The 24,042-nt window shown below is 37.9% G+C and overlaps 2 protein-coding genes and 2 long non-coding RNA genes across 4 annotated transcripts; 1 reads left to right on the top strand and 3 right to left on the bottom strand.

Moving 5' to 3' along the window:
• Positions 1–212: 212 nt before the first annotated feature.
• LOC145224257 (adhesion G-protein coupled receptor G6-like) lies at positions 213–4,489 on the top strand. The gene is made up of 8 exons (XM_080090749.1): positions 213–297; positions 372–458; positions 1,138–1,242; positions 2,026–2,196; positions 2,345–3,072; positions 3,126–3,351; positions 3,411–3,881; positions 4,278–4,489. The coding sequence occupies exons 1-8, from the start codon at positions 213–215 to the stop codon at positions 4,487–4,489; spliced, it is 2,085 nt and encodes a 694-aa protein (XP_079946875.1).
• A 4,367-nt stretch (positions 4,490–8,856) lies between these two features.
• LOC145209414 (uncharacterized) lies at positions 8,857–11,245 on the bottom strand. The gene is made up of 3 exons (XR_013855096.1): positions 11,122–11,245; positions 10,955–11,034; positions 8,857–10,812 (listed from the first exon to the last, which is right to left on the bottom strand). It is a non-coding gene; the product is annotated as an uncharacterized LOC145209414 (long non-coding RNA).
• Positions 11,246–12,667: 1,422 nt separating this feature from the next.
• LOC145203729 (uncharacterized) lies at positions 12,668–14,261 on the bottom strand. Its single transcript, XR_013853377.1, has 2 exons — positions 14,204–14,261; positions 12,668–13,512 (listed from the first exon to the last, which is right to left on the bottom strand). It is a non-coding gene; the product is annotated as an uncharacterized LOC145203729 (long non-coding RNA).
• Positions 14,262–16,183: 1,922 nt separating this feature from the next.
• Positions 16,184–22,802, bottom strand: LOC145209304 (ornithine decarboxylase-like). Its single transcript, XM_080079569.1, has 10 exons — positions 22,619–22,802; positions 21,950–22,123; positions 21,458–21,630; positions 20,731–20,865; positions 19,953–20,124; positions 19,197–19,338; positions 18,550–18,641; positions 17,965–18,085; positions 17,797–17,884; positions 16,184–16,745 (listed from the first exon to the last, which is right to left on the bottom strand). Exons 1-10 carry the CDS (start codon positions 22,799–22,801, stop codon positions 16,682–16,684), a joined length of 1,344 nt encoding a protein of 447 aa, XP_079935695.1. The 5' UTR covers position 22,802; the 3' UTR covers positions 16,184–16,681.
• Positions 22,803–24,042: the final 1,240 nt, after the last annotated feature.

The raw sequence follows: 24,042 nt of genomic DNA, 5'->3' as shown, positions 1-24,042 counted from the left end.
TGAATAGCATTAGAAAAAAAAGTTGAGAAAATATTTTAGAACGCACCCCGTTTTTCTATAGGTTATTAATAAATGAAGGATCGAAATAAGTCTTGTGGTGAAACTGTTCAACTAAAATCAGCAGTTTCATTTCAATTCTTCTCTATTAGCAACCTTTAAGTTACAATGTATATTATATTTAACTGCTCTGGTATCACAGCTTCCAATTTTAGATGATTGAAACACAGATGGACGGACGTCGTTGGGTTTTTAAACTTTTCTTGTTTCTGTTCATCGTCAAATTCGCCCAATCTCAAAGTTCGTAGCTCAGATTTACGGCTTTCTGAGTAGTAAGATTTATACTTGGTAACTGTAGGCTTTATTGTGCGCAGGTGTGGAAAAATGTGTGGGTTTCAACAGTGCAAAACTGAATGAACCCAATTTGGTGGATATTGGTAATTTGGATCTAATCAATCAAGGTATGAAGGCTTAGCTCTTGCTAAAGGGTCTACTCTTACTAAATTCAAAAGTTGCACCCAAATATATTATAGAGGAGCAAAGATTGACTGTAACAAAAAGTCTGTAATAATTAAAGTCTTTAATTTATTGTTATTTAAAAGCAAGAGCCACATAAAATGTAAGCTTATTACAAACACCAGTGCATCGATTTGCAAATGGCTTGTTACAAATAAAATTTGAGAATGACTTGATGCCAAAAATTAACCCTTGTCCAAATGGTCCAATTAGTTTAATGATGAAAATAACGGCCCAAATATTATTTTATTATTTTTCAGACTCATCATACCCAAATGCTATCTGGACAAAATTTGTCCGTAAGTAAAATTTAAATTGGAATTTTTGCTTTAAATAATTTTTTGTTTGTTAAAAGTGAACTTATGTCTTTTTTTTGGAACTAATAGGGCTGGTAAACGTAACATCATCTTTGAATTATTTTAACAGCCCCTAATGTGTGCTGCTTTAACTATACCGAAACAAAATGCTATGATTCGTCAACCTATCGCTTGGGTAAGTTTACAAAATAATGATAGGGATTTTGCAAAACAACTAAAAATTGAATAGCATAAAGACCAGTCAAATCAAATATTAAAATTTAAGATAGAATTAGCCGATGTTTGTATTTTTGTGAATTATTTTCAGCCGCCCCACGCTCTGATGCGTGTAACATCCAAGGCATCAACAAGTGGAACGCAACTGAAGCCCACTTTAAAATATTTGGAATTAGAGCATTACTGAACGGAAACAGTAAGTCATTGCTATATTAACGGGCCGTTCCACCGAAACAAGTGACCTAAATAAGCCAGTGTTTGTATTTAATTGCATTTAAATCTTCCTTAACCAAACTTCTTTACGTGGCACTAGCCCGAAAAACAAGGGTTAAACCACCTGAAAAAAAAATTTTAAAACTGATTCAACCAGCAAATTAATTTGAATACCGTGTAAATTACGACACGATTGTGACCGACGGCGAAGTTAGACTCAAATCGAGGCCGTTTTATTTCATCTTCAGCCCTAACCCGACTAGGCTTACGACACTGACTTTAACACTTGTGTTGGCTTTTATGTTGATTTCTTTGGGGTAAATTATTTCGTTTTTGCCAAACTCCGAGAGTACAAGGTCTTAAGTAAGTTAGTAGTGTTAAACAACACAAGTTCAAAGAAATGCAAATGATTTATATAACCTTACAAAAATTAAATCTGTAAATAAATAAATCTGTAAATAACACATTTCAGAATCTATAGCGTTCGTTGTGGGCTTCTGCAAGATCGGTAAGGAAGTATGAAATTTCTCTGCTTTTGTGTAACCACGGCTTGCTCTTTGCAATATACGTGTTAATCCAACCACCAAGATTTCACCTAAAAGATTAATTAAACTTTAAAAATTCTTTATTCGTCGAATTTCAATGTAACTGCAAAGTAAACAAAACAAGAAAGTAGCTGTAAGAAATCCTCACGTTTTCACTTCCAGTTTCTGTTTCATTACTTCGTTTTGCAAATGGTGATAAAATTGATATTACTTTTTTCAAGTTAAACTTTCCAATACAACAACACCCAACCCTGTCACAACCGTGGCCCAAACCACTTCAGCCATGAACACTCCTACGGACAACGCTCCCACAACCTTTCATCCAACCACGGCATCCACGCTCCGAGCTACTACTGGTGGAATGAACAACTCCGGAACAGAAACACACAAGAGTAAGCCAAAGTAGTAGCGAACGTATGTCCATTTAAATAGGATATATCAGAGGAAATTGTATTGTTTAAGTTTTTGAAACGTATTTTTTTGAAATTAAACTCAAATCTACTGAAATTTATAAGATTGGCTCTAATTTACATTTTTCAGATCTTAAACCGAATCTAATTGAAGAATCATTGGATCTAAACCCAGCTAGTGCGGAGAATTTGCTGAGGGTCGAAAGTTTACTGTACGACGTGGCAAGAAATATAACAGAGGCACAAAAAATCAACGAAGATTATGGTCTTTCCCAACTTTACATAGAATTTGTCAAACAGAATCAAATGAAGTACAATTCAAACTTAATGCTTGGATCAGCTCATATCGATTTCGCGTTACAAACAAATGGGGTTAAACAGTTTGTAGTAGCAGTGTTTGTATTTAAGATAAACACAACACAAACTGCACAAACTCAACCAGTCGAAGCCGGTTCTTTATCTGCCACGCGGTATATGGCTACGTTGAACACCACTTACATTGCCATTGCTGGTTGGGATACCAGGGGATTTCAGCGCACAGGCCGCAGTGGACCAACTGCTGTCGATGAAGAAAACGATCAACTGCCCGGTAATGCAAGTATCCTCGCACCTCTCAATTCGCCAGAAGCTGTCTGCAACAAGCTTAAAGTGGAGATGGAAACCACAAGCAACCTGATCATCAATAAACTGGAGCCAATTTGTCTCTTTTTCGACAGAGTTGAAAAGCAGTACTCGGATCGTGGCTGCATCACAAGCGTTGGTGACACAACAGGCAACATCACTTGCAAGTGCAACCATCTCACCCTTTTCACCGTTCTACTGGCGGTTCAATTTACCACCATTCCAAAAGGAGTGAAGGTGAATTTGTTACCGTAAAGTTTCAAAACAGTTGTTTAAACGTTTATTATCAGGTTACATCTTACACTACTGAATCAGCATCCATCATGTTTCTGGTCGCCACCATAATAATCCTCTTCAAGTCAAAACACAGCGGAGATCGGGTTCCGGTTCAAATCAACTTGTCATTGGCTCTTCTGCTTTTCCACGCTGTCAACGTATCACATGATCTTGCCGTGATGCATGAAATCTCATGCGTGATGTTGACTGCAGCCAGTCACTATCTTTTGCTGTGTGCTGGTAATTAAATAAAAAAACATCTTAATATTGTCAGTGATGCAACGCAATGTGTATTTTAGGAATGTGGTTTCTAGTGGAAGGAATACGTCTGCTCATGGCAACTTCGTTTCCATTCGATTTCCAAACCCAAGATTCATCAAAGCGTCTTAAAATTTTCATGCTGATTGGTTGGATTATTCCTGCTTTTATAGCGGGGTTATCCATGTCTGTGGGGTTTCCACTCGGTATCTACATGAAGTCCCAACCAATGTATGAGCAATGTAACGAGTTTTTGCCTATTCTGAAGTACGACAGATGCTGGTTGGCCCCTGGTACTCCGATCTTCTACGCAACTGTGGTCGCTCCTCTTGCTCTCGTCCTGCTTATCAACTTCATGATTGTATTGAAAACAACACATGTGATGCTGCACTCGAAGAGGATGCGGAAAAGAGGGGAAGATCCAGGCACAGCAGATACATTGAGAGCAGCAAAGTCTTTCATCTTACTCTTCCTCATGCTCGGTGGAACTTGGGTTTTCGCTTTCTTCACAGGTAAAGTTTGTGTGTGTAAATTTCAACCCAGGGTTGTAAATTAGACCGGACTTTTTGGGCCGGGTTCGGACTTTTTTGACAATGGAGTCGGGCCCGACTTCACATTCTGTGTTCATAATTATTGTTTCAAACTAAATTATCGAGGCAAGTAGCTAGTTGTTGGACTTCATCTAACACCACACAACCCCAAAACGTCGTGTTTTATCAATTGTCCATTGTGTATGTCTTCTTTATTATATCCTGTACAGCCGTACTTTTTGTAGGCTTTCATTTTAACCCAACTTTCGGGCCTAAACAGACTTTTCAAAATCGATTCGGCTTCCAGTCGAGTTCGGACACGCTTTTAACTACGTGGCATAACTGCAGTTTCAGTTTGACAAGAATTATTTTTTGCAGGAATGGGGAACGATATTTCAAAAGAGGTGTTCATGTACATCCACAGCTTGGTGAACGGATTGCAGGGAATCGTCGTCTTCCTGCTGTATTGCGTCATGGATGACGACATCAGACAGGGAATGATGGCGTACAAGCGTAAAAAAGCTGGTATCGCGTCCGAGCAACAAGGAAGCGAAGCAAACGCCCAAGCTGCTGAAAGCTCAATCCATTAGGTCTATGTTTGCAACACTTTGGACACTTTGCTTGTTTCACTATTGGGCAGGGCTTTTCGGGCCGTGTTCGGGTTTAAGTTGGAATTCAACTGGCTTGACTCGGACCTGACTTACACCTTAGCTACATGTGTGTAGTAATTTCCCATTGGTAATTTCATATTTCTTAATATTAGTTTGTTTTGTCACGTACTCGTCCGATATATCGTTCAAAAGTTTTTTTTCTGACTTAAGTGCATCTTTATAGAATGTGAAGTTCATAGAATGTGAAGATCTTTTTTTTAAACAAACAAATGTCATTTGTTTTAGCACAATAAACTAACTTAGTTTGCGTTTTAAAAGCGACATTGGGCCCTGTGCTGTACCCCTGTTACAAAAAAAACATTACCCGAAAGTTATCAATGAATTTTGTTTCTAATGTTGGTGTATCTTTCAAATCACCCACGTTCTATGATGTAAATATCATGTGTGCTTTTCTCAACTAGGATGTTGTTGTATCATTAATATATGCGCACGAAACAACATACCGTGTTCCTCTGTTTTACTGCTTTTGACGCAAGTAACCGTTACAATTCCAAGAAATTTACAAAAACGTACCATAAATTGCCCGGGTCATCTTGTACTGTTACATTGCTTCAACGTGCATGTCATTTTGTCCGTTCCAACCATCTGCTGTCAATACTACGTTGTCTGATTTCATAATTAACAAATGCCTACAAACCAATTAATGCTGTTCTGTCAAATGAATTTCTTTAACCGACGTTTACATAATAAATGCGTATTATTGCGCGTTGGGTTAGCCTTTCCGTTTTTTCGGTTTTTGGGGATTGCAGACTTTGAACTATCACAGAATATATTTCGCCTGTTTCCACTAGTTTTCATTTCACATGTGTTAATATGTATTATCATATGCATTGTTTATTTGTAATCAATGAAGTCTGCTGCTGACTTTTGCTTGACTGAACCACAAAAAAGTAAACCTTGTGTTGGGTTATATTTTTGAACTCAATCACCACCAACAAATTAAATCACAAATGAGAAATAATAAACACATGAATGTGTGGTGCTATCGCAAAAAGTTACCAAGCCAGCCTCGGAGTCAAATGGATTTTTATGTAAATAAGAATTTCTAAGACGTTTTGACTGGAAAACTCTGCCTGTTATGTGATCCAATGTAAAAATGATTATATGTTAATAAATAAAATGCGGCTATTATAATAATTGTATCTAGTTTTATTAAACATGCTTGACAAGCTGCAGTAAAGCCAACACCTTGAAATTACCAAAATGTACAGTAAAAGTACATAGGCAAAATGTGAAATAGACCTTTGGTCCAACGAAAAGTCTATATAAAACAAAAGCTGTCCAACCTATTCTTACACCAAAGAGCCTATATTGGCCTCATCGACACCATTTTGTGTCCAAAAACTGAAGGGTAAACAATCCATAAATTGCCTGATTTGAAAGATTAGAGAGTTTTATCTCGAATTTGATTAGCCAAATTGTTGTTTTGCTTTGTTTTTTCAATTTGGTCAATTGAGCATTTCCGTTTTTTCGAGTTTTGAGGCTCAAAAAATCAAAGAAAAATCCGGTTTTCGGTGGATTTTCGCCGGAATATTCTAGTTTCAAACTGGTTCTGGTCGGTTTTAGCCTCCTACCGAACCTCCAAACCGGTTTAAACCAGGATCGAAAACCAAAAAATTTGACCCGATTTTAGAAAAAAAACCTAAGTCTATAGCAGGGGTGGGCAAACTTTTCAGTGCAAGGGCCGCATTCAGAAGTTCCTAATCTTATCGGGCCGCATAGTATTTCACCAACAGCCACCGATTACTTGCCTGCTTTTTTTAAAATAACTAGTGTAAAAATTAGGTTTAAATCATGTATATACGATTCAAAGCCGTTTAAAATGCTCATATTAATAATTTCCAACTTGGTGCATAAGTTTAGCTGGACGGAGCTAGCTGTTTATGACGTCATCATCGGTATTGTGACGATTGCGGTGCCAGTTTTTTCCCATTGTTTGCACACAATAAGCGGTTAAAAACCCTGGCGTTTGTGGTTCTTAGGCTGGTAATCTTTTTTTCTGTCTCGCGAAATCTGTTTTTGGCAGTTTAAAAATCAATATATTTGGCAAAATATTTTTAGTTACGTCATGGCAGCCTGTACATGTATTTTAACATACATGGTCACGGCCGCACAAACTCGTCTCAGCGGCCGCATGTGGCCGTACGGCCGCAGGTTGTGCACCCCTGATTTAGCCCAAAATGTTAGCATAGTATATTTTCAGCTATGTGGAAGCCGCTTTTTGTATCCATCTTAAGTGTGGTGTGGTTTGTGTTAACGACTCTAAAGCCGCATTTAATGTCCGTTTACAATGTACTGCAACGACTTAAACTTGATCCAAAGTGACCAAAGTTTTGCCGTCAACAGTACAAAGTGGGCTGTATTTGAAAACGTGAATAGCTTTTACTTTTATCGAACGAAGAAATTGTTTTAAGTGAATATGTGCATGATAACGTGGCAGAAACAACAGGTTAAACCACGTAAACATCCCCGGTAGTTTTTAAAAACTACGCATGTTGCTCGGTAACTTTCTCTTTAAAATTTCCCAACATTTGGCGGGCCGCATGAACTCCTTTGCCGGGCCGCATGCGGCCCGCGGGCCGTAGTTTGCCCACCCCTGGTCTATAGCCTTTCCGTTTTTTTGAGTTTTGAGGCTCAAAAAATCAAAGAAAAATCCGGTTTTCGGTGGGTTTTCGCCGGAATATTCTAGTTTCAAACTGGTTCTGGTCGGTTTTAGCCTCCTACCGAACCTCCAAACCGGTTTAAACCAGGATCGAAAACCAAAAAATTTGACCCGATTTTAGAAAAAAACCTAAGGCTACAGCCTTTCCGTTTTTTTCGAGTTTTGAGGCTCAAAAAATCAAAGAAAAATCCGGTTTTCGGTGGGTTTTCGCCGGAATATTCTAGTTTCAAACTGGTTCTGGCCGATTTTAACTTCCTACTGAACCTCCAAACAGGTTTAAACCGGAATCGAAAACCAAAAATTTTGACCCGATTTTCAAATAAACCCTAACGCTTACAGCCTTTCCGTTTATTCGAGTTTTGAGGCTCAATAAATCGAAGAAAAATCCGGTTTTCGGTGGGTTTTCGCCGGAATATTCCAGTTTTAAACTGGTTCTGGTCGGTTTTAGCCTCCTACCGAACCTCCAAACCGGTTTAAACCAGGATCGAAAACCAAAAATTTTGACCCGATTTTCAAATAAACCCTAACGCTTACAGCCTTTCCGTTTTTTCGAGTTTTGAGGCTTAAAAAATCGAAGAAAAATCCGGTTTTCGGTAGGTTTTCGCCGGAATATTCTAGTTTCAAACTGGTTCTGGCCGGTTTTAGCCTCCTACCGAACCTCCAAACCGGTTTAAACCAGGATCGAAAACCAAAAATTTTGACCCGATTTTAGAAAAAAACCTACGGCTATAGCCTTTCCGTTTTTTTGAGTTTTGAGGCTTAAAAAATCAAAGAAAAATCCGGTTTTCGGTGGGTTTTCGCCGGAATATTCCAGTTTTAAACTGGTTCTGGTCGGTTTTAGCCTCCTACCGAACCTCCAAACCGGTTTGAACCGGAATCGAAAACCAAAAATTATGACCCGATTTTCAAATAAACCCTAACGCTTACAGCCTTTCCGTTTTTTCGAGTTTTGAGGCTTAAAAAATCGAAGAAAAATCCGGTTTTCGGTGGGTTTTCGCCGGAATATTCTAGTTTCAAACTGGTTCTGGCCGGTTTTAGCCTCCTACCGAACCTCCAAACCGGTTTGAACCGGAATCGAAAACCAAAAATTTTGACCCGATTTTCGTAAAAATCCAAAGTCTATAGCCTTTCCGATTTTTCGAGTTTTGAGGCTTAAAAAATCGAAGAAAAATCCGGTTTTCGGTGGGTTTTCGCCGGAATATTCTAGTTTCAAACTGGTTCTGGCCGGTTTTAGCCTCCTACCGAACCTCCAAACCGGTTTTATCCAGAATCGTAAACCAAAAATTATGACCCGATTTTCGAAAAAAACCTAAGGCTATAGCCTTTCCGATTTTATCGAGTTTTGAGGCTCAAAAAATCAAAGAAAAATCCGGTTTTCGGTGGGTTTTCGCCGGAATATTCCAGTTTCAAACTGGTTCTGGCCGGTTTTAGCCTCCTACCGAACCTCCAAACCGGTTTAAACCGGAATCGAAAACCAAAAATTTTGACCCGATTTTAGAAAAAAACCTAAGGCTATAGCATTATAGTTTGCTGGGTTTCCCAAACTATCTAATACATGTAATTTCCCAATCAACTGAACATGATAATAAAACCTTACCCATCTATGCACAATAATCAAATCATCAAAATTCTCATCCATGTATTCATTTATCGCGACAACAACAACACAAAAGAACATTGAACAGATGTTGGTGGATGTTACGTCATAAAGTAAACCTAAACATGTTCGTCAGAGAAAAGCGCCCCTAAAATTTGAACATACTTGTTTTGCACATATTCACTGGAACAGTATCTCAGCTAAGAATCAAATTGCCATTTCTTACTGTGTTTACATGCGCTGTGAGGTGACAATAGTTTGGCAAACTTCCAAGAAGCAAAGCCCAACGAACGGCAATTGATTGGAGTAAGATAACATCAAAGGGCACGAATAGAAAAATTTCGTTTTGTTGCGTTTCAAAAATCATGTAACAACAGCTTTTATGTATTAACTAGACTTTACTATGAGGGAAAAATAATAGCTTAGTTAAACAGAAATGGCAAGCGCCTCTACCGGAAGATAACACACGACAAATGTAGCGGATACATATGTACTTAAAACTCAATTGTCGTCAATAGGTAACAGCTTTTAATACGTGTGAATGAAACTACATATTTTTCAGCTCCTCGAGGGGAAAAATGGTAATAATAGAAACACACGACCAGTATATGGCAGATAAATAATTAACAAGATAACACGAATCCAAAATAACATATATTTGCCATTAATAAAACCACTGTTTTGGATACGTATTAATGAAAAACAGGTTTTATATCGCCTCTGGTTGAAGATGGTAATAGCAGAAAACAACAACACATGACCAGTACGGCAGATAATTAACAATATAACACAAGTACACAAAACATGAAACTGTCATTTGTGTTAAACGTACTGCAGATGGTTTTGTTTTAATGTTACATCTTTGTAATGTGAGAATTGTTAAGGCAGATGCCACAGTTACCCACAATTCTCAAACAGCAGTGATAAGTTGGGAACATCGCCCCTAGCGGATCATAAGGATGCAACCAAAACATGAAGGTGCTAAGCAAAATAGCAAAGTTAAACAAACATGACGGCTAAGCACATACACAAACATTTTAAATCCAAACACAATAACACAAATACCCACAAAAGAAATTTTGTTTAGTACACAAAAACATCATTGCAAGTTATTAAGCTAGATATTGCTACGTTGCAAGGAAATTTGATCAATGTTCTTACAATAAACAACAGATTGTGTTGTCACCTCAAATCCATGATTCGAATAGGTCAAGTTTGCCAACGGATTGCATCAAAGTGAAAAACTGGAACGTTTATAACCATATGCGCCAAATACAAAGAGCAATTTTGTGAGTAAAATTCATCGGTGTTTAATCACAAAAAGTGAAACTAATATCATCATCACAGTCCATATGAAGCATGTTACGATGCATAGAATATTGCGTAGAAGCAAAATGATTTTTTGAATGGACGTATGCATTACAATTCAAAAGCTCGAAAAAAGTTTCAGAGGCGGAATTATTAAAAGCATCTCCGTGCTTTCTACACTTTGCAGTGTTGTTGAAACTAAACATGCTCGATTATAACATGCCGCTGTGTTGGTGTGTGCGCGTGTTTTTAGGTCCCAGCATCGTCCAGTCAAAACTGGGGGGGCAACAACAGTTCCTGAACAAGAGCTCCACCAGGCGGTGGAATTTCATGACGTCGGAAATCTATGAGAAGCCCCAGCCTTGTAGGGCGTCGCCTTCTGGGGGCTGACTGTGAAACAGGGTCACTCCAGAATGAAACCCAGCTTGACGTCACGTCGTTTACATCACTGTGACGTATGAAGTAGCGATGGCAACATGGGGTGACGTCACCGGATGAGTGTTGTGACGTCATCGTTTGAGGGGTGTACGTTGCACGAGGTCACTTTGATGGCGAGATGATATTGTGCTTCAGCTAACATCCTCTGACGAAATGTAATGACGTCATGGACGATGATGTCAGGAGTAGCTCCCGTGCTCAGCCGTGCGTTGGACACCAGTGAAGTAAGTACGAAGTCTGAAATATAGAATATCGGTTAAACTTTAAACTAAAAAAAAAAACTTCCTTAAATATGAACACAACAATTTAGGTCATGCAATTTATTCTATAAGTTTCAGATACATAATATTTCATTAGCGTTTGAAGTAAACATTGTCACCTTTTTTCTTTGCGGTTGAAATCGTCGCTGTCGCCGTCGTTTACTGGATAGGAGTATGACGTCACTCTTCGTTGAAGCATCTGAAAAACAAATCAGAAATTTACTTTCACCACGTGTTGTGTCTAAGTGGAATAAACATATATAGAACAAAGTTTCGCCATACTTACGTTGGGTTGTTCGAGTGACAGCTTCGTTTTTTTCTTGGTTATTCCTCTGATTGAAACATTAAAATGTTAATTAGTAAAGCTGTGGAATTATAAAACCTAAATTTCGAAACTGCTTAAACCATAAAAAGCTGAAAAACAAAAACACAGTATGGTAAACCTGCAAAAAGAAGGTTAATCTTTAAATAATTAAATTAAACCTGCAAAAAGAAGGTTAATCTTTAAAAAAAACTAAATTAAATTAACTAAGTTTAAAATAGAAAACTCATCAGAAAAATGTATTCCCTAAACACCTGTAGACAAACACAGGTTTGGTTAAACCTGCAAAAGAAAATAATTATTGTTTGGAAATTAAAACTCTACTTTTCCCAACACTCACAGAACAGAAGTTATTAACGAACCCCCAATCTGAACAACAAAACAAGGTTAAAAATCCTAAAACCTGAAAAACAAAACAAATTGTTGTAAATTTAAATGTTTCAATAAGCCTTCCGGAATCTGAAAAACAAAATGATTTGTTAATCCTGCAGAAAATAATGTGAAAATCTGAAAAACAAAACAGAAGATTAAACCTGTAAAAGCAGAAATTAAACTCCTGCAGAAAAAATATGAAGGTTAAAAACCAACATGCCAACAATACCTGAAAATCATCTATTGCGTTGCATGGTGTAAGTTTTTTGTTTTGCATGTTCGTTTTACGATTTTCAACTTCCATTTTAAAAAATAGCAATGTTTTCATCAAAAACCTGAAAAACAAAAACAAGTTTAGTTTTCAACAATAAACTGGATCAACAACAAGAAACTTACAATTTAGCAAGTAGACTTGGAATTGGACAACAGCAAAACCGGACTTCTGTCACAACTAAAATTTTTGTGCTCTTAACGCTTGACGATGGCGGTTCGCATGGTTAGAGCGAGCGACGGGTGATAATAAAACACAATAACATCATAAAGGACCTGTCAGCTGATGTAAAAAGGCACAACACCCCCCAAGAACTGGGCTACTTAAAAAGAAATGAAAGGATAGAAAAAGTGGACTCCACACACAGTTTTTTGATGAGAGGGAAAACGACAGAGAAATATAACACTTTCCTTTATAGGTTATAATAGTTCTTTAATTGACTTTTAATTTGAAAACAGAGTCGGTGAATTAAATAACGAGTCGGTTGTTCGTCTGCTTCGTTAGATAAGTTTCTGAAAAAACGTTGGAACCACCATCGTCCCTGCGCGTGCGATGTAAAAGTACACAAACTAGCCTCAACTACCTGCCCTGCATACAACCGTCGCAAATTAGCCTAGAAAAGTAGAAGATGAGTCTGTCGTGTTTTACAACCACTCAATTGTCACTGCCCCATAATGACTGGGTGGCCGGGTCAAGCAGGAATACGAAACTGAAGTAAATGATAAGTTAGTTAGCCTAAATCCACAAATAAAAAATGGGTTCAACCAGCAACATGGGAAATTTGGGGCATTTGATTCAGCGAAATTTTTAGTATAAAAATTATATTGCGTTTAACAGGAATTATTACATCACACGCTTGATAACCAATTCGCGGCTTCTTTTTAGGAAAGAAAACCCTGAGCCGGATGTACAAGCATGAATAAAACAAGCTGGCCAAACCCGATAAAAAATCCACAACATCCCTAACTTTACAGTTATAATAGGCGCAGAAATTTGTTTAAAAGGGGACAGTAACGTTTTAAGTCGTATAACTCAACAACATCGTGTTACTGTCCCTTGCCCACAGAGTCCCCCCGCAAGGACCCAAATGTTTTACGCAACTGCAAGGCTGGGGAAAAAATTAACAACAGTTTGCGCCCTACCAGGGTGGATCACGAAACTTTTCGGGCTATATGCAAAGCCGGTCTCCTCTGGCTTTCGAGCCAAAGCCTTCATTGGAAATAGCGGTGTCCCTACTCAGTGTCGTCTGCACCGCGGCCAATGCAATGCGGTGGAGGCCGTGCCCAGGCAGTGTTTCTATGCGCACCTTATTTTAGCTAAAGCCATTTAGCAACGCGCCCACTTAACTAGAAATCGATCTAAGCTAGAGTCCCTACGTGGCGCGCGAATCCCAAACGTACCCCACCTATGTTAACTATAACCTACCCCTAGTTAGCGAGTGCTACGCTAGTTGTAACCCTAGCGCCAACTTGCTGACAAAGTAGCACTCATACAGACTTGGGCCGTTCTTTAACCGAAGAAGACTTTCTTTACGGGTCCTCCTCGAACAAAGAATAGGTCACTCAACCCTAGCGCCAGTTAACCTAAGTTAGGCCTAACAATTCCGCAATCCCGGTTGACCCACGACAGACTCCTATTTTTACATACAAGTAAAATATTTGAAGTTGCTTGACGATGGTGGAAGAGATCGTTGAGCAGGAGAACATCTGATTCTGCGAATAAAACAACACATTAAGTAACGCGTAACAGACTGGGCAGGGCTGCCACTGAGAATTTTAAGATATCCCAAAGCTCACCCACCAAAAATACCAAGGTTTGTCCAAAAATCCCAAGATAACCAAAACATGGCAAATGCACAGTTTAAATCCTAGCTGGCGCAAGCAACATAATTTCATAGTTATACCGGCTACCAGCCATCACGTAACTTTGAAAGGACGCTAAGGAATACCAGCAAAATACAAAAGAAAAAATCTTTATTGTGGAGTGGCAGCCCTGAGACTGGGCTGTGCAAGTTGTAATAATAGATCTAGGCCGACAAGGCTGAAACTACACAACACTCGTTGCAGATTTTACAAGCCATGCCGATCTAAAAAAACGCGCCCGCCTGTGTGACGTCACAAGGCCCAAAGCACGATGCGTTGCAATAACGTACAACGTTACAACCTTACAATGCCAGTTAGTCAAGTTGTCATATTAAACCACTATAAGGTTAAATCACAGTACGCCAGGCTTCAGAGCTGATCCCAGTTATGAATTTATGTTCATCTTAACACTATAAGGTTGTTTACAACACATAAATACGGCAAAGAAATGTTTTAGTTATGGGTTGAATGCCCGCATACACTGCAATATTGTTAGAGCTGTTCATTGTGTAGCATAGTTAAACACAGAACTTGGATTTACCTTGTAACTTCTTGATATTTCCACCTCCGCTCGCCGCAAACACCACGAGACAAATGACTTTGACTGGAATGACTTTGGTACGCCAAAAACTCACTGAGCGCTGATTGGGTGCGCCCACTCAGCCCTGTCAAGTTTTGATGATGTGGCGCGAGAAAAAAGTTTGGGGAGTAAAATGTTCGGTAATTAATTTTAAAGAGAAAACAATCAATATACTTCCACTGTAGGTTGTGCTCAAAGTTTAATTAATCGTGTATTAGAGCTGGTATATAAACCACAGTTAGCTACATAAACTAATAACTTTTCAAGAAATTGTCAATGACCATAAAACTTTGACCCCGCGTTGTTTCGAAAAATATTTCCAAAGGCATGTGACATGACCCTCGACCTCTTAAACCAGTTTATAAACATTATACCTCCACTTGTTATTTCAATCAACTTTTTCGTGTAAATGTGTCGTATTCGCTGTTTTAAGCGGAAATATACTGGAAATATACTAATAAAATAACGATCACTTAATCAAAAACTGTAATACGCAGTCACGCGTTGCGCGGAGCAATGAGGCGTAAACTAACAATTAGTATCATGATGAGCGTTTCAATATTAAAGCATCTCGCTTTTTACGTCTATTTGGGCCGCTACATTCTTTATTAGACTTAACAGATTTGTAGGTAATTCTGGTTAAATAGCATTAATATAATAATTGTGGTTCGAGTAAAAAGATGCATTCCTAGCTAATTGTCAACTCAAACTTGCACCAGTGTTGTTTTTTAAGCAAAAGTGTTAAAGTTTCGAACCGGTTTAGCTTGTCTTTTATCTTTATAATTCTCCAAACTTGGCTTCGTTAACACTGCGTACTACCTGACAACTGTTTTTGCAGCGCTGCGTAATTCCTAGACCTGTGGAAGAATTCACTTTTAAGTCTAGTTTTATTTTTATTATGGACTTCGTTGGGTAAATTTGTTTTCGGGTTTATCTAGTACTTCAGATATTTCTCAAATTCTGAACTAAAGCAACACACTCCCGTTACAACATAGTACAACTTATTTAATCAATGTAAATTTGCAAAAAAAAGGAAAACACCCAGTACACAAAACAAAGTTGTAGATTTTCTCTTGCGTGAACAGTGTGATCCGCAAACCGGTCGTTAACATTTACCGGTTGTTTGGATTTTTAAACCAGTTTGGAGGTTCGGTTGAAGGCAGAAACCGGTTAGAACAGGGGTTCTTAACCAAGGGTACGTGTACCCTTTGGGGGTACGAAGCATCAAAGCAGGGGGTACGACATGCATTATTACAATTTTATATACATCCGTCGGCCATTGTAGACAGGGGGTACAAGAAAATTTTATGAAATCTCAAAGGGTACTAGCGCAAAAAAGGTTAAGAAACACTGGGTTAGAACCAGTTTGAAACTGGAATATTCCGGCGAAAACCCAATAAAAACCGTGTTTTTCTTGGATTTTTTGACCCCCGAAAACCGAAAAAAGGAAAAGGCTATGGCCTTGGGGATTTTTCGAAAATCAAAAACCCGAAATTTTGACCCGATTTTCGAAAAAAACCTAAGGCTATAGTTTTCCCTTTTTTTGATTATTGGAGGTCAAAAAATCGAAGAGAAATCCGGTTATCGGTGGGTTTTCTCCGGAATATTTTCAGTTTTAAAGTGGTTTGAGCAAGTTTTAGCCTCCTACCAAACCGCCAAACCGGTTAATCCAGTTTAACTGGAAAATTCCGGCAAAAACTGGAATATTCCAGCAAAAAAACACCGAAAAACGAAAAACAAACGAAAAATACGTAAAAAAGGGTTGGCCATCAAATTTTGGACCGAACTTTTCTTCCTGTATTATCAAGGCGCCCCCTTGTAATTGTAATTAGCCAGCACAGGGGTGTAAAACTCGCAGCCATCCAAGAATTTTTGTGCGGTGCACGAACTTTTAGAAGTTGTGTGTTTTACTCAGGCTAAATACCGTGTCAGACTAGTGAGTTAACATGATAAAATCATTGTTTATTAGTGGTATACACAACGCTTTAATTACATTGAAAAAAATAGGTCTTCCATCCCCCAAAAGGAGGACACATTGTTGAAAAGAACATTAAGAAACGAAAAAAGCCTATCATTAGAATCAGCAACTGTAATTGTTGCGTAATTGTTTGTCATTGTTTTCACACAAAGCAATAAAGAACAGTTGGTTCTTTCCCTCGGCTACACTTTATATCTATTTGTTTATTATTACAATTCTGTTTTTTTTAATGTAGTTAATGGCATTAATAAACATTTACTTTTTGATCGTGCAATTTTGTTGTTGTCATGTTACAGTTACACCGTTTTGAAACAACATTTGCTCCAGAGTATATTTACATAACTTGTAGTATAATATTTTTGCAATAAACTACCAATAACAACTGCATAATACAATAATAAATAAATCACACATAAACTCTGCATAGTCTGAACATAGAAAATTATCGGTAGTGTCTAATTTCAGATGGAATCTTTTGTTTCTGGAAGTAGCGATGGATACACAGATAGGTTTTGAAGTTCCTTCCTGCAAATCAAAAACATGGTTTACCAAGTGTCAGCAACAGATTTCTGAAGTTTTGTAATCTGTTGTGCAGTGGTTCAAAGCCTGCGTGTAAATATACCTCCAAAAAGGTCACTTGATTTTTTGCTGGGTGTCGTTACATACTGTTGTGACGTTATGTGTTGGTGACGTCACATTAGGTAATTTAGGGGTAAATGAAATTCATCTGGTAAATGTTCCAACGGATGAACATTGCAAAAAAGGTAAACACAACAGCTGTACTGAACCAAGAGTTCTGTCAGGTCCAAACCCGACAGTTCACACCCGGAGTCGAATAAAGCTCGAATTCAGCTCTAAACCTTAGTTTAACCTGGCAGATAGCCCCACACACAGTTCACCGAAATTTGTGGCTGAATGCAACTAATCAATACACAGGGTGGGCATGACTTGTAAACTTTTGTGTCGCAGATTTTTATTGAAAAATCTCACTTCTTGTAATCTGAACTTTATTTCATCAACATTTCGGGTTCGCGCTTGGTTTGTGCTTGTACTTTCGAGCTCGGGTCCCAATTTCATGTTAGCTTACGACTGTGCACCATTTCAAGGTTAGACAGTCGAGCTGTGTATGCAACGTCTATGGGACTAATTAGGTTTGTAGGTATTATCACGCCAATCCGGGTTTCGAATGGTAAAAAATACGGTGCAATTCGCAGCATCAAAATATGATACAAGTTTTATTCAAGTCAGTGTGACACTGATGTGGCTAATTGTTCTTTTCACGTCAACCAGTAGTTTTATGTTTAAAAAATAAGAGCTAGTAAGTCGTAGTCTACGTGCGAAAAGAAAAAGAATTTAGACTAATTTTGCAAAAAAAAGAACTTCTAAAAACGTAACAAATGTACGTATTGTTAAAATAATGTAATCCAGAAATGAAACAACAAAAAGTTTTACTTAGTATACTAAAAGTCAATCTATAGGTAATATAGGAGCATGTCGAGATGATGTAAGCAAAAAACGCTTAGAACATTATTTTTAAGGCAACATTCTCTACTAATAGTAACCAAAACGTACTAACCAATCGGTCTTGGAGATGAAGTAGCAAGCTTTGTACATGGAATACCCGTTAAAGCCAAACCTCACCATCGCTGCATATCCACCTGAATCTGTATAAATACGCATTTTTGTTTTTATCCAACGCTGTTTTTTTGTATCCACCCACATATGTTTGTCATTTTGAAATTACCTTTCCAATACAACCAATCGCCGACCTTTGCCTCTTGCATCAAAACGTCTTTGGTGACAATATCCTGGCCGCTGCAAGTTACACCGTACACTGTAGTAGGGTGAGACTTGTCTCCCATTGGCTGAAATAAAAGTTACGTCAGAAAGGTTGTCATTTAAGTATGGGTGCAACCAGTGGTCGGATTCAAATTTTTTGTCAGCCGGTTCTATCACAAAAGTCATATTTTTCAGCCGGTTCTAGTACAAAAAGTTGATTGACAGTAACCAGTAACGCTAATTGGTTCGCTGATACCATAAAATTTCGTGACACGGTTCTGTAGAACCGGTGCGAACCGGCTGAATCCCACCACTGGGTGCAACAACATTTTGTAAATATATGTAAGATGCTTGCTGGAGATAAATCGAAAGTGTGTTGTAAGCAAATCTCGATATCATTATGCTCTGTGTTCTGGTGCGGATTAAACTCGGTTTTATTCCTAGTAATTACTTACGCGAGGTAAATTCTAGGTTTAGTTTTTGATTTACAATGTCTCTTGTGCAGAAATCAGTTAATTTGCACAAAAACATACATATTCTTACAACTCACATGTAAAGGAACAGGGTGCAGTTTCATGCCTTCGATTAAAACCAGATAGAAACTGTTGTAGATGCAATCTCCGATATGGTAACTTATACGATCTGCGAGACAGTGGAAGTGTTACAAGCTACGCGTGATGCAGAAAACATTTTCTTGCAGATCGCCCACTAAAGTTTTTTCGATACTCGAGTTCGTCCGAAATGCTTAAATCTAAGTTTAAAATTTTTGTTTTTTGTTTAGTGTACATTTAAAAAATCGATTTCAAGATAAGAGTGTAAAACTATGGGTGCCTCTCACCAACAAAATTTCGTAGATGACAAACCAAAAGCAAATACTATTGTAGAAAAAAAACTAAAATTAACAACCAATACACTCAGCGCCCAAGTGGTGAAAACGTTTTTCAAGAAATATTCTGAACCAAACTGAAGCTTCACTTTTTTAATGAAAAGACCTAAACAACTCTATATTGACACGGTGTCCTAATTCCTCCGGTTTGGTGTTAAGTTGGCTACCCCTGGGTTAAAAACATGATACATCAGGAAGCAGTCAAAACCGTAAACGCAAAAACCAAACGTTTTCTACAATCCTTTTACAAAAACAAATTATCTTTACTAAATTCGACTTCATTTAATTTTTGCAACGCAAAAACTCGGTACCTTGCATAACTTTTTTTGACGTTATGTTTGAAACCATTCCGAAGCTAATGCCTGGAAAGTAGCGTCCAGGTTCAGCAATGATTGTCACCCCACATTCGGTTGGAAAGTAAATGCTCAGGGCATTACGTATAACAGCTGCCATCTAATAAAAATATGTAAGCATGTAAGATACCTAGACAGGGGTTCCCAACCGGAGAGGAATTTTAAAACTTGCGGTGAGGAATTTACTCATTTTTGCCTGTGGTTTGTAACAGACAGTTTAGCTCCGGGCATTTGATCTGTGAAATTTATAAAAGAGTGTGGTAACCACTGCATTAAGGTGTTGAGACCTACTGCTTATAAGTTACATTTAATTTAAGAGAAAAATCCTAAAATAATCGAATTTTAAAATACATTGTTTGCGACATGTTCGTTCCGTATAATAATTTTGTATTTGTAGGGAATAGTTTACAGCGGCGATCCCATTAAAAAATAATTTTTGTTTTTTTCAGCTTTAGTTGTGAATGCATAAAGTTTTTAGGGTGATTTTTTTACCTTCCATGTTTTCATGTTGACGTGTTTTTAATTCAAACGTTTTTTGCAGATATTTTCTGATTATATGTCACTTGTGCACATGATAATTTTCAATCTCGTCAAACGCTATGCACTGATCCGAAATACAATGTAGGCCCACTCCTACTTCGATATTGCTATATTGCAAACACAACTAAGAAGGGGTAAAATTCAAATGAAAAAAACAAACAAACAAAATATTACCGATTCAAAAGACACGACTGAATTGGCCTCTTCGGTTCCGGGGAAGCCCCCACCGATATCGAGCAGTTTAAATGTGAAGCCAATCTCGCGAGCAAAGTCGAAAAGCATTCGAGAATCTTTTATAGCCTTCGTGAAGGATTCCAGGTCGGGACAACCGCTACCAACATGAAAACTGTCGAGAAAAAATTCGTTAAACAAGATTAAAGTAAACAAATAGTTCCTATGACATCATATAGCACTTCAAAGCACAGCTTTGTGGACTCGTTTTTATAAGTTTACAATTTAGACGCACGCATGCACTAGGTAAGTGTTTTCCAACCAGGGAGGAATTTTGACACTTGAGGGGGGAACCTACTTTAACTTTTACATGCAGTTTGTTAATAGACACTTCAGTTCTTAGAGTAATGACGTGTAAAGTTGACGCAAGAACCAATTTTTATAGATCGTTGTATGGTATCTGCTAGGCTAAATTTGGGTAAAATGAAATGTTTTGAATTGTTAAAGAAGGAAATATGTCGAAAAAGGTTTGGAACCACTGTACTAGATCAAATTGTTCACTACGTTTCAGTTATGCCTTCTGTAAATCTTTCCAGAAACAATTTAGAAGTAAATAAGTTTAAGGTAGCATATCCAACGGATTTTGTCACGACAAAATGCAGAATTGTTACAAATTTGTACAAACTCAGATAAGTAAATGAGAAAACTTGCAAAACTACACAGATAAAAATTTGCTGCCAGTTAACTTTGATGTGTGATCATTTACAATTTGATGTTGTACCTTATTCCAATCACATCCAAATCCAGGTCCCTTGCTTTTTGGATCAGATGTTTCGAATATTCGAGAGAGGCACCGAACTTGTTACCGAATGCCAGTCTTGCTGAGGAGTCGTCAGTTTTGATTCGCAAGACAAGTCTGAAAAATGTTTACCGCATGCAATCGGGGTTGAATGGCGAAGAAACAACGAACATTTAAACCATTATATCTACTTGTCGAACATTTAATATTTGTTTATTTCCGCAAACAAACTGAACCGGTAACTGCCTTAGAAACACGTCACAACTGTGACCAAAAGTAAACTCAAGCCCGAATCAAGTCCGTTTTATTAAAAATGAATCTCAAACCCGGGACGACATACAAGTTGTATGATACAACTGCTGTATAGGATGCCTTATGAACACTTGTTTGATGTGTTGATTTGAGTTGAGTTTATTTCTCCGGGTGAATCAAATCGTATAGCAACACAATTACGCTAAAATTTTCAACAAGCCAGAAATACCTGCGCAACGTTGAGACATTATAAAGCACAAGGTAGAGGGCACAATTGGTGGATAGATGGTAAACGCGCTGCAGCTACACCGTGTGGGAAGGACTCAATCATATTACTGATGCAATGCCTTGGGCGTATGTTTTTCTTTTTGACAGGAATCGTATACACGGTTAGTCTACTGGCAATCGACGTTATACGTATATGTGGTTAAAAGTCAATATTTCTTTTTTATATTACCTTGCTGTTGGAAACACTTTTTTCATTTTCAACAGCTCTTCCTCGTTGTCAAAAGTCATCTTCGTGACGTCGTTGTCACGTGCGTAGGCGAGGTGTGAAAACATTTTGCACGTGTGAGCGTAGATAATCTTTTTCGGCTTCACGCCACAGTTCAGCAAAAGCGATATTTCCGCCTGCAATCATTACAATGCATCAAACAGCTAAACGGCGGTGGAAACGTAAAATAGAAGTAACTGAAAGAACTTCTTTGCTCTTTGCGAAATGCTAAAACCACCAGAGGACTCAAATGACCATCACGAAATCATTCCTTGCATGGCCGGTGAGTACAATTAAAACAAGAGACCAACGATAGAGCTAAAAACTGGTCCAAAATTGGGGGCCAAGCCCAATCCAAACCGTTTTTTCTTTGCGCCCGACAGTTGATAAAATTAATAAAAAGCTCGGCGCAACCTACAATTCCAGTCAACTTTTCAACAACAATGATCTTTTTACCTTGCTGGCGCAGTCGAACCCGCAACCAAGGGCAGCCATGGTGTTGATAACTGGACGTAGAGCGTTTGCTTTGACCGCATAATACACCTCGACCCGCGGAAGTTCTTTCTTCCATCGTTTGTATTGTTTCAACAAGATCCCCAGGTCACCGATTGCAAATGGCTCGTCCCAATCCTAATTAGTACAGAGTGGTTGAAGTAATGCTTGGGAAACAGTGAATAAGAGGTTAGCGCTTGCGCAGAGTTACAAGAAATCCAGAATGTCCTAAAATTGGGCGTAAGAATTCTGTGTCCGGAAATATATTTCAAAAGCAAATAGAAAACTAGCAGTTCACAAAGTGGCCGAAATTGCCTTTCTGGGGTGATTCAAACAGCTAACAGATCGTCTTAAAAGCTGACAAATTTTGGTAAAAAGAAAAATGACCAGAAAAAATGCAGCTGTAGTAATTCCGTTCAGCCTTTATTTTGTGTATATTTTGTACCGTTTAAGGAAACCAATCTGTGACTTTTTTTACTATGGTATGTTTTTACCGACTTTACGACATATAGGGCGAATACGAATGCCACATTTTACAAGAACTGCATCTTTTCTTATGCCACAGGACCTGCTCTTAGCTATACATGTTTACCAACCCCTGGTTATTATCTTAAGAAGATCTTCGCCACTTACCATTTTGTTCTTGTTTCTCGCTGTAACGGTATTAGCTACTTGCAGGGTGGTTGTACCATCTGGAACCAACGTTATTTGCTGCTTTAGTGGGTTGTGCAGAGGCAATGCAAGAAAGTTATCTCCGTCGCTATCTTTCGAAAAATCCATCACAGATAAATTATTGTTTCTCTCTTGCACATACATTTTCAAGCTGAAATGATAAACACTTTATATTTGAAGTATATGACAACGCCACAGAATGAAACTAAGTAATTTTCTGTCAGTTGCCAAAACTTTGAGACCAATAGTGTGTTTCTTTTATTTAAACAAACCACGATGACTTATTTTTTGTTCTCCATCCCATAATTTGAAGCCGAAACTATAGATAGCCCAGTTTACAATGGGAATAAATTAAGTGAAATTAAAAAAGTTTTCTTCGACATTAGTTGATTTCTACAGTTCGTAACAATATTTGTCTATCACATATGTTGCAATCTGTACTTACTTTTAACTGAATAATTTTGACAGACCGCTTATAAATGCTATTTGTATTAACTGTTGCGACCTGTTCGTTTGCAACAACAAATAAATGCTATTAAAACCTTAAAAGCAGTTTGCTCAAAAATAGAAGTGCATAGATTCACGCCATTAGTCCAACCGTCAGTGTTAAACGACCGATTAACTATTGAAACAGAATGTGTATCCAGAAACAACGGAAAAGAATCAACTCGACGGAAATTATTATTTTATTTCTCACAGATTTAAAAACTGCAGCATAGCATATAGTGTTTAACAAAGACCATTTGCTAATGAATGATGTCGTTTTTATAACACAATATGGGCCAGCTATATTACCCAAGTTTTCATAATTATCAAAAAAAATCCTTTAAATCTAACATGCAAATACAGTTTTTATACACAATCAACCAATTTTACTATTTTCACAAGCTAAATCGCATGTATTCGTCTTTCCAATTCCATTTATCGAATATTCACTGGTAAGTTACATTTTCACCATTTCTATAACTATCGCCGAACTTATGTGGCGAATTTTTAATTCACATTTCGTTAATTATGGACTGTTCGATTCCTTTATTTCACACACCTACGTGCACATATAATCGTTTCGTTTGCAATGATGTATATTGTGTATCTTTACAACCGACATTTATTACTTTGTTATTGTTGAGTTTAATTGTTTTGCCCCTTCCCTGTCATTAATTTACGCTTGATTGTTCTTATCGTTACCCGGATGTGCCTATGGTCGGCACGTGATTGTTTTTTCCACGTACTTGACTGCGTTGAGCGTGTGAAGGTTATAGTCTTCCTCTGGGCGCCGTGCGAGTTGCATCGTATTCTTTCGTGTTGTGTTGTACTGGCGTTTACTTTGAATTAAATGGAGCTTGTAAAAATCGAGTTGTTTTATGTATATGTCTTTTATCGTT

The sequence above is a fragment of the Phallusia mammillata genome, chromosome 1 (genome assembly GCF_965637545.1).
Source record: "Phallusia mammillata chromosome 1, kaPhaMamm4.hap1.1, whole genome shotgun sequence".
NCBI lineage: Eukaryota > Metazoa > Chordata > Ascidiacea > Phlebobranchia > Ascidiidae > Phallusia > Phallusia mammillata.
Note: the sequence above shows the minus strand (reverse complement) of the source record. Positions and strands in the feature narration are given on the sequence as shown.